General features: G+C 36.4%; 1 protein-coding gene across 4 annotated transcripts; it reads left to right on the top strand.

Moving 5' to 3' along the window:
* The first annotated feature begins 6,544 nt into the window (after positions 1-6,544).
* Positions 6,545-14,277, top strand: LOC140831005 (uncharacterized). Of its 4 annotated transcripts, XM_073194656.1 has the most exons (11): positions 6,981-7,117; positions 7,260-7,962; positions 8,782-9,255; positions 9,371-9,672; positions 9,848-10,573; positions 10,652-10,930; positions 11,058-11,219; positions 11,320-12,249; positions 12,321-12,536; positions 12,922-13,182; positions 13,669-14,277. In XM_073194656.1, exons 2-11 carry the CDS (start codon positions 7,293-7,295, stop codon positions 13,984-13,986), a joined length of 4,338 nt encoding a protein of 1,445 aa, XP_073050757.1. In that variant the 5' UTR covers positions 6,981-7,117; positions 7,260-7,292; the 3' UTR covers positions 13,987-14,277. The 4 variants fall into 4 exon arrangements, with proteins under 4 accessions (XP_073050756.1, XP_073050754.1, XP_073050755.1 ...); XM_073194653.1 differs by having other exon boundaries at positions 6,546-7,962; XM_073194655.1 differs by lacking the exon at positions 13,669-14,277 and having other exon boundaries at positions 6,545-7,962; positions 12,887-13,014.
* Positions 14,278-15,592: the final 1,315 nt, after the last annotated feature.

Below are 15,592 nucleotides of genomic sequence, written 5' to 3'. Positions count from 1 at the left end.
GCCATATATGCAATGCTCACAACTCTCAAATTCTGATATTTGATCACCTCCAAGAAGACCATGTTTACTCAATTCCTTGAGGCCTACTTAACTAATATGACCTAATCTCATGTGCCAAATCTGACCCTTAGTGAAGTTAGCTTATGTTGCAACACTTGCCTCTTTAGTGACCACTTAGGCTTGCGGCAAGTATAGCCCATTCTTGAGTATTCATTTCAGTATTATCAATTAATCTTTCAAGACTTTAAGGGCTTCACCTTCCATTTGACAACAAAAGCCATAGAAATCCAACACTCACAAAGACACTAGTTTCCTTTTTAGTTCTTATACATGTCTCACAAATGTTAGAACCCTATCTTTCCTATATGTAAGCTTGAGTTTTATGGATCCAATGCCAGCGACTTTACAAGACATATTATTCCCGAGCAGTACTTGTCCTCCATCACAAGATTTATACGAAATGAACCAATGCTTTTGAGGACACGTATGAAAGGAACAACCTGAATCCAATACCCATTCTTGAGTAATCCTGTCATATGAGACAAAGAACTTCAGCACTTTCGTACCCCTCAGAGGCTACTTCACCATCTCCACGATCACCCTTGTTGTCCAGATTATATTGCTTTCGATCTGGGCAATCCTTTTTAAGATGACCCTCCCTCTTGCACAAGAATCACTTCTTTTTATCCTTAGATTTTGATCTTGAAGTGTTCTTGAATTTGGGATCCTTCTTCTTAGTTCTTCCTCTAACATTGAGTCTTTCATTTCTTAACTTGTCTACTTCCTCAGGTCTTTTCTTTAATTCTTTGGAGAAAAGAGCAGCATGTAATTCTTCAAGCATTATTGAATCCATTCCACACATCATCATGTCTGAGATATTATCGAACTCACTAGACGATGATCAAAGGAGGAGGAGTGCCTGATCTTCATCTTCAATTTTAATTTCAATATTTTAAAGACCCAAGATGATAACCTATTTCAATTTCAATATCTTCCTCCGGTCATCTTGAAAGTATACAATTTCTGCTTTAGATATAAACTATTGGTCAATGACTTGGTCATATACAGGTGCCCAAGCTTCTACCAAATTTTGGTTGCCAACTTCTGTTTAAAGACTTCTCGTAGCACTTTGTCTCCTAAAGAAAGAATCAGAGTGTTATGGGCTTTATCAAGAATATTTTTCTTGTTCTCAGCCGATAACATAGATGAGAATTTATTTTCTCCTTCCAGTGCTTCCTCGAGACCTTGTTGAACCAGTAGGGCTCGCATTTTTAGACGCCATAGACTGAAATTGTTCTTTCCCGTGAATTTCCCAATGCCGTACTTCGCAGAACATGTTCCAAATGAAGAACGCGCTGGGATTAGCCTGGTGCTCTGATAACAATTGATGTAAGTTGATATGTGATTCACTGATGTGCACCAAAAGAATTTATCTTCTTGAATGTGTGTGCTATACAAGAGAACGAAGAAGTGTAGAAAGGAGAATCTTATTGCTTTTGGAGAGTAAAAAATATAGTAGTCTCTTGTACATGAATTATTGAATGACTAGAAGACTATTTGTACAAAAAAAAAAATACATCATAACTACCACATCTAGATTTCTTCCACTTGCCAAGATCTACAACAAGTGTTTGGAGAAGTTGGTTTAGGAAGTAATGAAGGGATGGATAGTATTGCTATAAAGGAAAATGCGCGAATGATGTTTGAAAAATGTAGAATACATGTCTCACAAGTCAGAGGCTTGTATTTTAATGATTTTTATATAATAAATACTTTTATTTTAATAAAATTTACGTTTTAACAAATTAGGGCATTTACTTTATATGTATATTAATGCAAGCTCCATTGATAAAGACCTTGAATATGCAATAGTACAATGAGGTCATACATATCATGTAGATCATGAAACAAAATAACAAGTTGATTTAGCCACTTAAAATAAGGATAAAGGTCGCTCGAGCTCGAAATTATCATTAGTGATGTTAAACGTCATATTTCATTTGTAAGGACATGAAGATGTCCAATCATGCAGATGGATGATCATATGATGAGTCAGTGAAAAACTATCCATCGTACTTTCAAGTGGTTATCAATTATCGAGTGAATTATTTAATGGTTATAGTTGTACATCAGAGGAAGCAAGATATGAATAAAAATCCAATTTTGAATAAAGTAAGTTATCGTTGACGGTTAAGCTGATATTTTCGGTTGTGATTAAATCTAACAAGTAGACTAAGTCAAGTAATATTAAGTGGATGATGAGTTCAATTATCGTTTCCACAAATATCAATATTTAAATACTAAAATATTAATTATTTATCTCAATTTAGGCCAATCGAATAAATGTGAGGTGAGATCAAATTATTTAAAACTAAATTAACGAAAACAAGAAATAAAGTCTAACGACGAGAAAAATTACTTAAAAGAAAATTTAATTTTAAAAATCACTAAGACGCACAACGGTACCAATCTAAGTTATAATCTATGTGCTAAATTCAAATTCAGCTAAGTAATTTTTCAATTCACAACAAAATTCTCTAGATTATTTATTAAATGATTAATCGAGTTAATAAACCTAATTAAATCTAATAATTCAATTATTTTTAAATTGAATTTAATTAGATTTCACCACATTAAGTCTGTTTGGATTTTTTTTCCAAGCTATTGTCATTTAATGAAATCAAATATATTCTTAGTAAATTTTTCTGTATGTTGAATGATGCAGTGAAACTAATATTAATCTATCTTCTTCCTATTTTAGATCAACAAACAAATTATACAATTTAATTGGTTAGATCAAACACACAGATGTTAACAACATCAATCAATTAATTGAAATAAAAATAAGATCAAATTAAACTCAAACCATCCAAAATAACTTGTCTCAATTATATCACAATCTCAGTTTACAAAAGTCTACTCCATTAATTTGAATAAAAAACGAAGACAAAAAAAATTGTTTAAATTCATAAACGTAACAATGAAATTCGTATTTGTCCGAAAAGATTTTGATAGAAAGAGCCAAACCCACTATCATTGAAAAAATGTTCATCTGCTTCACCAATTTAAATACGTTATATATTTTAATATAGTTAGGGTCGAGCTAATATTCTTCCTCGGACTAGAGAAATTAATTACTTTGGATTTTTTTCTAAAAAAATAGTTATATGTACTTTTTTTAAAAAATTGATATTAATTGTTTTTCTACTTTTTTTAACAAAATAAAAAAATAAGGAAAACATGTATAATTCCAAATATAAATGTGACAAACCGTGTCATAAAAATTTGAAATTTTCTTATTAAATAATTTGCTATAAATATAACTCGTAAAATAAATAACGGTCACCACTCGTACTAAAAATAAAATTAATATTAAACCATAATCATTTGAAAATCACAACCAAAAAATCCAAATAAAAACAGCCACCATAATTTGAAAAATTATAACACAATATAAAAATTCAACATACTAGTAACGAAAATCAATGCAATAAAAGCAAAGTAAATAGTTTAAACATGTGCATAATAAAAACTCGTGAACTACAAGTTCATCGGGTTTGCAATGCCATTGGCCCGAGATTGCTCACTGGTCACCGCGTCCTCAACTACATCATCTGCATCGATCAGGTCCAGTGAGCCTAAAGACTCAGCATGCATAAACCGTGAATAACAAGTAATACGTAATAAAAATCTATGCAATTTTAATATAGTTCGTACATAGCATAATATAAGCATAAATATGTATAACGCGACTTTCCTGCAAAAACATTTTCATAAAATCATATTTTCATATTCGTCATAATAATCATAATCATAAATCATTTTGCGTAGAGTTCTATTTAATACAAGTGACTCATAAAATAAACCGTTTGATCAAAGTAAACCACAATACTGGGCCGGTAGAGCCCTGGGATTAGATGTTCACTCTCTAACATAACATAAATCCTCCGAAGAGGTTAGAGAGGTGCTCAGACACGTTCTCCGGCTTCCAGACTCGTAAAATAATTTGACCACAAGACAAATCGCATACCTCAAAAATAATTATTTTGCACATCATAAATAATTACGAACATCGTGATACTCGTTGGATCATCCTTTGATATGTTTCCCTAACATACTAAAATTTATACCTAAAATAGCCCCTAAGGCGCATTCGGGCACATACGACTCTCAAATTAAATAGAACCACTTAAGATGCACCACTTGACTCGGGACTAGACCCATACATAAAATACATCCTAACCTACTGCCCAAGGCCCTAAACCAACCGCGAACCATGCCCGAACCCCGTACCATGCACAACAAACCAAATAGATACAAGCTGTCCAAAGAGTAATGCTATGACACTTGCGTGTTTCGTACGACTTCCTATCAATTCTAACTCGATCAAAGCCCTAGACTCGACCCTTAGACACCTCAAAAGCCTCTGGTCCAGCCCATTCCAACCCATAATGCACCATAGCTCCTTAAACAACCCAAAATTGTGACCCTAAATTGCGAACAACATCCCATGCGCGCAAGCTTATAGCTTACGGCTCCAGCAACTATTTCCACCCAATCGAACCCTAACAGTGTGTTTGGCAATCAGGATTTGAGAGGATTTTGTAGGATTTGGAATTGGATTTGGAATTGGATTTGAAAATACAAGTATTTGAAATTCCATTTGGTGTTTGGTTTAAAATTTAAAAATGATATTTACAAATCCATTTCTTGTTTGGAGGAAAAAAGATTTGAATTTAGAATTTTAAAATTTTACTAAACTACCCTTAAAAAACATATAAACATAAATAACTAAAAAAAGTTTAGAAATTAATAATTCTTCTCTATTATTTGCATTTGTAAATTCAAAAATTAATTATTATTTATTAATCATAGTGCACATAAAATAATAATTAAAAAATCATCAAATCACTTCAAACTTTAACATGAAATTAATTATTAAACGTAAAAAGAGGCTTTGGTAATTACTATAATTTTTATTATATTAATCAGTAAATAACACAAGAAACTTATAAAATTCAAACAAAATCTTTCAACTTCTAAAAAAAGCTAAAACGAAAAAAAAAAGTCTAACCATTTAGAAACTTTTGGTGGAGAATGATGTGTTGGATAAAAAGTAATTTTATGTTTTTAAAATCCAAATCCCACCAAATCTTATCAAATTTGATGGGATTTGGATATGTTTGTGGAAATCCATGAAATCCTAAGCAAATCCGAATTCTTTTCTTTGGACATCTTGCCAAACAGTAAAAATAGGATTTTGAAATCCAAATCCCATGAAATCCTCCCAAATCCTGGTTGCCAAACACACTGTAACCACTCATTACTAGACCTAACTCAGGACCCTAAGACCCTACCCTTGCACCCTTGTTTAGCCTACAAACCACGACCCCATTGCCGCACGCAATCCCCCTTCTTGGTGCGACCATGCGCTTATCTCACCTTCTGCTGTACCAGCAGCCCTTTGCCCCTTCATGGACCATCTAATGACATCTAAACACATCTCTTAACATGATCATACATAGCAGCAAGCTACAAGATCGGTCAAGCGAAGACGGCGATTAAAAACTCAAGGAAGCAAAGAAGTTCATGCATAATATGTATCGGAACGAGTTTTAATCAAGTTCTAGCATACTTATAATCAAACCAATGTATTTTCATTTATATTTTATATCAAAATACATTATATAACATGACCGCTGTATAAATAAAATGTTTAGACACGACTTTCCGTTAAAACACGCGAAATATCGACAAACGAACGCGTGGAAAAACGAAAGCCGAATGGAGACAGATTGTTGCGTTTAATGGCTTGAAAAGTGATTAAATTAACTAAGGATTGTAGTGTGGTGGTTGGCTTAAGCTTGTTGATGGAAGAAAAATTAAAAAAATTCCGATTCCACAGCTTGGAAGTCACGGCCAACTAGTGTGTGTGTAATGTGTGCGTCATTTTCATGTGGAATTAGGGTAAGAATACTCCTCATGTATATATAATAGAACATTAGCTAGGTGTTTAGGTTATTTAATCAAGATTTAAATTACTAATTAAGCCCTCAAATTTTAAATCAAGAGTCTTGCAATTTTAAAATTCTATCCATAAATAAATACTACCTAATTTAATTAATTAATTCATAAAAATAATATTAAAATATTTTATTTCGAGTAGACGTATTTAAATCTCTTATTTCTGAATTTTGATAATTAAAAATGCTTAGCGTTTCTATTTTACTCGATAAATAAAATTAAACCCTAACAAATGCTAAAATTTATAAATCTTTTAAAATATTATTTTCTTGACTTAAAATAAAATTATAACTTAAATTTTTAATATCTTAATCATCTCAATTTTATTTTCCATTTCGACATCGAATATTGATCTGAAAACTAAACTTATGAAAATATTTTAAATTACATAATAAACTAAATATATATACTTTTAAAATAATTTAAAACAAAACATACTTTACTTAAATTATTAACTAAATAAAGAAATTAATTCAATTATACACGATAACTGTCTCACAAAATACATCACTGACCGTTCAAGAAAATAGCCAACTGTGTCCACTCTCATTGGATCAATCCATCGAACCGCCATGAAACACAATTACCACCTCCAAAACGACGTAGCCGTCTCATCGTCCGAAGCTTCCGCCTCCGTCGCCACACCGGCGATTGCGCCGTCATCTTCCAATCATGCGTTGGAGAAGCCTTCCATGTCGGTGGAGGATCCTTCGAGAGAGGCCTCATCCGTTGCCTTAAACACCACCACCGCCGCCGAATCGGTGATGGTGGAGCGGCGGGGGAACTATTCCGCCCTCTGCAAGTGGACAATCGTCAATTTCCAGAAACTCAAATCCCGTGCACTCTGGAGTAAGTATTTTGAAGTTGGGGGTTTTGATTGCCGTTTGCTCATTTACCCGAAGGGCGACTCGCAGGCGCTGCCTGGATACCTATCCATCTATTTGCAAATAATGGACCCTAGGAATACCACTTCTTCTAAGTGGGATTGTTTTGCGAGCTATCGTCTTTCCATTGACAATTTATCAGACTCATCAAAATCCGTGCAACGTGACAGCTGGCACAGGTTTTCTTCGAAGAAGAAATCTCACGGGTGGTGCGATTTTGCTTCTCTCAATCATCTCTTAGATCCCAAGTTTGGATTCTTGCATTCGGCCAACGATTCCATACTCATCATCGCTGATATATTGATACTTCACGAGTCCTTTTCATTCTCACGAGATAATTATGATTTGCAGGCAACTAATTTCTCCAATACAGGCGGGGGAGCGATGATGGGGGATGTTTTGAGCGGAAAGTTTACATGGAAAGTGCATAATTTTAGTCTATTCAAGGATATGATCAAGACACAGAAAATAATGAGCCCTGTTTTTCCTGCAGGGGAGTGTAATTTGCGAATCAGTGTTTATCAGAGTGTGGTAAATGGGGTGGAGTATTTGTCTATGTGTTTGGAAAGCAAGGATACAGAGAAGAACTCGATGGTTTCAGATAGGAGTTGCTGGTGTTTGTTTAGGATGTCAGTGTTGAATCAGAAAGTGGGCGGTGGAACCAACCATGTTCATCGGGATAGTTACGGTCGGTTTGCAGCCGATAATAAGAGTGGGGATAACACGAGTTTGGGGTGGAATGATTATACGAAGATGGAAGATTTCTTGGGGCCTGAATCAGGGTTCTTGGTGGAAGACACAGCAGTCTTTAGTACCTCATTCCACGTTATTAAGGAGTTAAGTAGTTTCTCTAAGAGTGGGACATTGATTGGTGGGAAAAATGGCGCTAATACTAGGAAATCAGATGGGTTTGTAGGAAAATTTATATGGAGGATTGAGAATTTTACCAGATTGAAGGACCTTTTAAAAAAGAGGAAGATTACTGGTCTTTGTATTAAAAGTAGGAGGTTTCAGATTGGGAATAGGGACTGTCGGCTGATTGTATACCCCAGAGGTATGTCATGTAACTATATTAGAGTAGAATGTCAGTTGTGTATGATGATGCTTGCTTTTTCAGTACGCATTGAATGTTAGGGTGATATGAGATGGTGCTTGAGGTTCCTGCCTTGGCGATTGTTTTTCTTTTATGTATTTTGATTAAATCAGCTCTACCTATAGTTTCTACCGATGGATTGGAATGATACCTTATCAATCAATTGAACATTTCGACACATATATTTATAAAAAACAATAGATGAGACATTAGGTAATGGTAATCTCTATTTTCTGTTGCCATTGTTATTTTAATATGCTGGCATGCTATTAATTGAGCCGATAATACTGATAATATTTGGTAAACTTTGGGCTGGTTGGATAAAGCAGTGCTAACTCTCTACGGAATTTTAGAAGCTGAAACAGAGCAAGCAATATCCAGATGCTAAAATTTACAACTTTCAATCCAGTTCAAAATGGAGACGCATTTACTGTTTTTAAATTCATCACGAGTTGCACTATTAAGCTGAAAATATTGTATTCTTAATCTGAAACTCTGCTGTTATGCTCTTTAAGTGAATACTTTTGAAAAGTGAATGGATTGCTTGTATGAGTAAATTTGTGGTGCTTTATAGGCATGGTAATATATTTTTGCAATTTATGGCCAGCGCCTGTTTCTAAGATTGCATCGAAGATGAATAAAGTGGGGATACTGACATCGTGATTCTGGAGGCTACAGGCCTTAACTGTCTCAAATAATGTTTTTAGCTTATTCGATATAGCTTGCATCTCACCTCAGGCTTTTAATCTTATAAATACTCATTTATATGTATGTTATCAGGACAGTCACAGCCTCCGTGCTACCTTTCAATTTTTCTTGAAGTTACAGATTCACGGAATGTTACCAGTGATTGCAGCTGTTTTGTGAGCCATCGATTGTCAGTTGTGAACCAAAAAATAGAAGAGAAGTCTGTTACAAAGGAATCTCAGAATCGCTATTCAAAGGCTGCTAAGGACTGGGGCTGGCGCGAGTTTGTGACACTCACTAGTCTCTTTGATCAAGATTCTGGATTTCTTGTCCAGGATACTGTTATCTTTTCAGCTGAGGTTCTTATATTGAAAGAAACATCTATGATGCAGGAATTCACAGATCAAGAAAACGACTCAGGACATGTCCCTTCTCAGTTAGAGAATGTTGGGAAAAGAGGGTCATTCACATGGAAGGTGGAGAACTTCTTGTCCTTCAAGGAAATAATGGAAACAAGAAAATTTTTTAGCAAATTCTTTCAAGCTGGTGGAACTGAGCTTCGTATTGGTTGGTGGCTCTGTTTAAGATTGCTTGGTTTTACAAACCAATTTATTGTTGATACTACTAGCATTCTCGTTTATGATTGATCCTATATGTTTTTTGCTTTCTGTTTTGTTTGCAGGAGTTTATGAGTCCTTCGACACCATTTGCATATATTTGGAGAGTGACCAATCCGTAGGTTGTGACCCTGACAAAAACTTTTGGGTCAAATACAGAATGGCTATTGTGAACCAGAAATATGCATCCAAAACAGTTTGGAAGGAGTCATCCATATGTACGAAGACTTGGAACAATTCCGTTCTTCAATATATGAAGGTATCTGACATGTTAGAAGCTGATGCTGGTTTTCTGCTGCGTGACACTGTTGTGTTTGTTTGTGAGATATTGGACTGCTGCCCGTGGTTCGAATTTTCAGATTTGGAGGTCAGTATATCTGCTAATTCTTGGCTATTACCCTCCAAAACATGTTCCATGTCATCTTGAAATACGTATGCCATTGAGTAATGACAATTATGCCAGTAGGCACTCTCTTTCTCAGCTATTATTGGGGTATATCCAATGCTTGGTGCCACTGTAACGTGGTAGATTGTCTTTCCAGGTTTTAGCTTCTGATGATGATCAAGACGCCCTAACAACTGACCCTGACGAACTGGTTGATTCTGATGATAGCGAATGTTTGAGTGGGGATGAAGAAGAAATTTTCAGAAATCTTCTGTCCACGGCGGGGTTTCACCTTTCTTATGGAGATAATCCCTCCCAACCTCAGGTCACTTTGAGAGAGAAACTTCTCATGGATGCTGGAGCAATAGCTGGTTTCCTGACCGGACTTCGGGTGTATCTTGATGACCCGGCTAAAGTAAAGAGATTGCTTCTTCCTACGAAGATATCTGGTGGTAATGATGGGAAACACATGACTATGAATGACAATTCTTCCCCTAGTTTGATGAATTTGTTGATGGGAGTCAAAGTTTTGCAGCAAGCGATTATTGATTTACTTTTAGATATAATGGTAGAGTGTTGCCACCCTTCAGAGGGAAGTTGTAGTGGCAATTTCGCAGAAGCTAGTTTGAAATCTTCCCCAGTTGCCAGTGGAGCAATCAGTCCACTGGAATCCGAAGGAGAGAATGGAGTAACAGAATCCACTCAGATTTTGATCAACAAGAGATTAGAATTGGGGACTTGTGAAACTATAAACATGTCTGCTGTATCAAGCTCTAGGATTAATCTGATTAATAAATGTGCAAAAGCTGCCCTTGGACGGTCAAAATACCCACCAGAGACATCCCCATCTAGTTCATCTGAAGTTCCCCTTCTTCAGCCCAATGTATGGTTGCTTAAGTTTCTGAACTAATTAACATCTTTCTAATTTGTTTGTTGACGGATACAAGGACCTTTGTTGCAGACCACATGGCCGCAGCAGTCGGAGGAGCTTCTGGGGTTGATTGTAAATTCCTTGAGAGCACTTGATGGAGTTGTCCCACAAGGTTGTCCAGAACCAAGAAGAAGGCCACAGTCTGCTCGAAAGATCAAACTTGTGTTGGATAAAGCTCCTAAGCATCTGCAGCCAGATCTAGTTGCTTTAGTTCCAAAATTGGTTGAGCAGTCAGAACATCCACTTGCTGCTTCTGCACTTTTAGATAGGCTCAAGAAACCTGATGCGGAACCTGGATTACGCCTGCCGGTAAGATAAAAGGGGGTACTACGTACCTGATCGGCTTTGCTTTAGTTGCATTGAAACTTTATGGGCTGAGTTCAATATCTTCTTTTTAAAATCGACATAGCTGATGTATGAAAATCCTTGTTCACAGGTTTTTGAGGCACTTAGTCAGTTGGAGTGTAGCAGTGAAGTATGGGAACGTGCTCTTTTTCAGTCACTGGATCTTTTACCTGATTGTAACGATGAACCTCTTGCAGTAACAGTGGACTTCATATTTAAAGCTGCATTGCATTGTCAACATGTGCCTGAAGCAGTAAGAAACTTTTGTCCTGTTTAATTTGTCCTGAGTTCTCTTCTTCTCCAAACTATTTTTTCCTTGTTTATGCCTTAACTCTTGTCTGTCTCCTCTGTAGGTCAAGTCTGTACGAACCAGACTAAAGACATTGGGCACTGAAGTTTCGACCTGCGTCTTAGATTATTTAAGTCGAACTGTAAATAGCTGTGCAGATATTTCTGAATCAATCCTTCGAGATATTGATTGTGATGATGACTTTGATCATAATTATTTGCCCAGTGAACCTCTCATATTTGGGGGAAGTGGACCTAATCCTGCAAAACAAACTTCTGGGGAGCATGTTTTCCGTGGTAGCTGTCATTTTTCTGATATTTACCTTCTAATTGAGATGTTATCCATTCCTTGCCTTGCAATTGAAGCTGCCAGCACTTTTGAGAGAGCTGTAGCTCGTGGGGCCTTTGTTTCAAAGTCTGTTGCTACTGTTTTGGAAAGATGCCTTGCACTACGATTGAATTTGACTTCACAAAATATTGCTGAAAATATTCGGCAGCCTGATGCAGTCACAGAGGGGGGAGCCATTGAACAACTGAGTGCCCCGCGGGACGATTTCACATTGCTTCTTGGTCTTGCAGAGACATTGGCACTTTCTAAGCACCCTCTGGTGAAAGAATTTGTAAAATTTCTGTATACGATGTTATTCAAATGGTATGCAGATGAGTTTTACAGATTAAGGATGCTAAAGAGGCTTATCGATAGTGTTATGACTTCTGTAGATGATAGATCTGAAATAGATTTAGGTTTGGAGATTTTGGTGATCTTAATTTGTCAGGAGCAGGAAATAGTAAGACCTGTTCTGAGTATATTGCGGGAGTCTGTTGAACTTGCAAATGCTGATCGAGCTGCTCTTTGGCATCGGTTATGTGTAACTGAAGAAGAAATTCTTCGTATTCGTGAAGAAAGTAATGCTGAAGTTGCCTGTATATCTGAAGAAAAATCTGTTATATCTCAAAGGCTTAATGAATCTGAGGCTTCTAATAGCTGTCTTAAGGTAATTAATTTCATCTGGTAACACTTTTTCTGATGATCGTTTTTATTGCTGATGTTTCAATGGAATGACAGACTGAAATGAGGGCTGAGATGGATCGCTTTGCTCGGGAGAGAAAAGAAGTGACAGAACAGATGCATGAAGTTCAGAGTCAACTTGAGTGGGTTCGCTCAGAAAGGGATGATGAAGTAAAGAAGCTTGTGACTGAAAAGAAAATTCTTCAGGACCGTCTCTATGATGCAGAAACGCAACTATCTCAACTGAAATCTCGAAAACGTGATGACTTAAAGGTCTGAAATTTTATTAGCCTGTTGGACCGCTTTTGTAGTTTCTAGTTATCTTTTACAGTTAGCAGCCAAACAAAAGAATATCATAGTGTATCTTTTTAGGGAGTTGTGAATATAAGGCATTTGATAATTGAAATTATTATTTCCGATTTCTTATGAAGTAGACAAAGTTTCTTAATTTTTTTATATGGTTGCTGGAATGCTTTTGTGTTTTACTTTTCTGTTTTTCCTAAAAAATTATGGGAAACTGATGATTGCAAATAAATGGCATCTAGAAATTTAACTTTCTAGCTAAAATGTCAAGCTGTGCTATGCTGGTTTACCATTTTTTCCCTGGTTTTCAAACGTGATAGCTTAGGGAGCTGACTGCCATTTGTTGATGTTGCAGAGGGTCATGAAAGAAAAGAATGCTCTAACTGAGAGGTTAAAGAGTGCTGAAGCAGCACGAAAAAGATTCGGTGAAGAGTTGAAAAGATTTGCCACGGAAAATGTGACTCGAGAAGAGATTCGCCAGTCACTTGAGGATGAAGTTCGTAGGCTAACACAAACAATCGGGCAAACGAAAGGGGAGAAGCGTGATAAAGAGGAACAGGTTGCTCGATGTGAAACATATATTGATGGGTTGGAATCCAAATTGCAGGCTTGCGAGGTCTTTGCTCAAAAGCTTCTCTTATTTGACAATTGTTTTGATTAACACCAGATTTTATAGGATGCAATAGTTTTCTGGGGAAGGCTATGCCAGATTTGTGGCTTAACATTTTTTTTGGGTGGGTTAGAGAGTGACTAGTGACCTAGAACATGTATAGCTTATATTTGTGTTGATAGGCTTTGGTCTGAATTCTGACCTCCTATGCACCAGTGGATAATTTTGCATCAGTCCCAAAAGGTTGTCAGTTTACCCTTGATGATATAAAGAAGTAATAGACCTAGCCGGAGCTGTTGTAAATTGCTCAATCTAATATCGTTCTCATCAGTATCGTGGTGATATGATTGTTCTATAGTACAAATCGTGATTCTGTCATTTCTGTTTGATTGCCATGGGGGAAATAGCACACATTTGTTCGACATTAGAACCTGAACTGCTGATAATTTAATTACTTGGTGCTGCTGCTGATACCCTGCCCTTTTCTGCCAGCAATACATCCATCATCTTGAGACTCAAGTTAAGGAAGAAATGTCCCGGCATGCTCCTCTATATGGTGCTGGATTAGAAGCTTTATCAATGAAAGAGCTTGATACAATATCACGCATTCATGAAGAAGGGCTGAGGCAGATTCATGCCATTCAACAGTGCAAAGGAAATCAAGCCAGCACTCCACTTGTAAGTCCGCACACCCATTCTCAAACTCCTCAAGTTGCAGTTGGGTTGCCTCCGCCTTTCATTCCAAATGGTGTTGGGATCCATAACAATGGTAACTTGAATGGTGAGGTCCGACCCTGGTTCAATCAGTAGATAGGGATTTAAGTTGAGGCATGGTTGGGATTTATATAGCACAATACAACTTTACTAGAAGCTTTTAGACCTGCTGAAGAGGTCATCTCCTCTTTTTCGAGTTTTCTTGTCATTTTAACCGGTAGGAATGTTGGAATGACTTGAGAAAGTTCACGCATTTAATAATAAGAGGTGTTGCAGAGACTGCTTTTAAACCAATTTACTTTAATAGCTCTTACAGTTGTAAATGTCATACTTGACTTTCCCGCTTCTTCAACGTGTGAAAAACTAATAGAAATTTCTTTTTATTTGTCGGGCTAATTTTGCATTTCTTACTTTTTCATTCAATTCCTTTTGATTTCGTAACTTACTGCCCCCTCACTCATCAATAGTGATGTTTACCTGGAGTATATACTGGATTTAGAATATTTCCAATTTTCTTGTACATATTCATCATCTGCATCAACATGCTGTCATCTCCCATTCTGATCATATAATATATAATCTCAAAGACACCTTCCACCATTTAACAAACCCTTTAGTATCCTAATCCATAAAATTATATGCAGTTGGCTGATACAAATTAAAGTGCCTCCATACATCTCTCAACCCATTGCTTAATCTCACATATTTCTTCTGTGAAACTGGGTATCTCCGTTAACTGCGAGATCTCGGTAAATGGATGCATTCGGTATAATTCTTTGACCAGCCACCTCATATCCACTCAGAGATTGGCAAAACATGGACCGTTGCATATAATCATAATAATCTTGATCTTTAGACAGACATATGTAGTCTTGAGGGTCTCCCTGCCAGTAGTGGAGAAGGATCGACGTAATGCCACAGACCAGATAAGGTGTTGCTGTACCAACTTCTATAGAAAAAATTAACATGTAAAATTTAACGGATAGGACTGTAATGCAATGCTGGTGATTAATGTTGATTCCGTCTGTCATTTCCTTATTTATAAATCAAGAAAGGAAATCATGAAGTCAGAGGTCAATATCGACCCCTTGTGAGGAATTCGCAATGCACAAAACACAAAAATAAATGGATTTTTGGGTGAGAACAGTGAAGAGTTCAAAGAAACTAATTGTTAATGAGAAGAACATGTCCCTAGGAACATATCTAGATGATCATAAATTTTACATATGGATTAAATATTTACAAAATGAGGCAGCTAAATAAACTATGTCCACCTAGTTATGGTCCCATTGCAAGAAAAATATGCAACAGTCAAGCTTCCTTGGTTCATTGGCGATGCACCATTTTTTAGTGGACTCATGCACAAGTGGTGCATCATCCTCTTCATGAGATTTAGATATCCCTTGTAAAAATTCCCCTATAAATAGGATATTATTTTATGCTATTTGTCTTTGCATGATCCATCGTGTAATTGTTATTTGCCACTGATATTCTCGAGAAATTTAGAGTCCGCTCTCAGCAAGTGTTACTAGTACAGACGCAGGTTTTGAAATTACCCTGAGCCTGAAATCACAGATAAGATCGTTAAGAGAGGGCCAGGAGGGTTTCCTGGCGTAGCCCCTCCGATGTTCAAGTCAGAGACTGAATTATAGGGAGAGAGCAGCTAAGGGTGCTGCTGAAAACAATATAGTGAATGAATTAT

The sequence above is a fragment of the Primulina eburnea genome, chromosome 4 (assembly GCF_022965805.1).
Source record: "Primulina eburnea isolate SZY01 chromosome 4, ASM2296580v1, whole genome shotgun sequence".
In the NCBI taxonomy this organism is placed as follows: domain Eukaryota; kingdom Viridiplantae; phylum Streptophyta; class Magnoliopsida; order Lamiales; family Gesneriaceae; genus Primulina; species Primulina eburnea.
Note: the sequence above shows the minus strand (reverse complement) of the source record. Positions and strands in the feature narration are given on the sequence as shown.

Coding starts and splice junctions, on each gene's coding strand:
- LOC140831005 (XM_073194653.1), top strand. CDS start 6,597: ATGAAACACAATTACCACCTCCAAAACGACGTAGCCGTCTCATCGTCC. Junction 7,963..8,781: donor GCTGATTGTATACCCCAGAG/GTATGTCATGTA, acceptor GTATGTTATCAG/GACAGTCACAGCCTCCGTGC. Junction 13,183..13,668: donor CCAAATTGCAGGCTTGCGAG/GTCTTTGCTCAA, acceptor CTTTTCTGCCAG/CAATACATCCATCATCTTGA.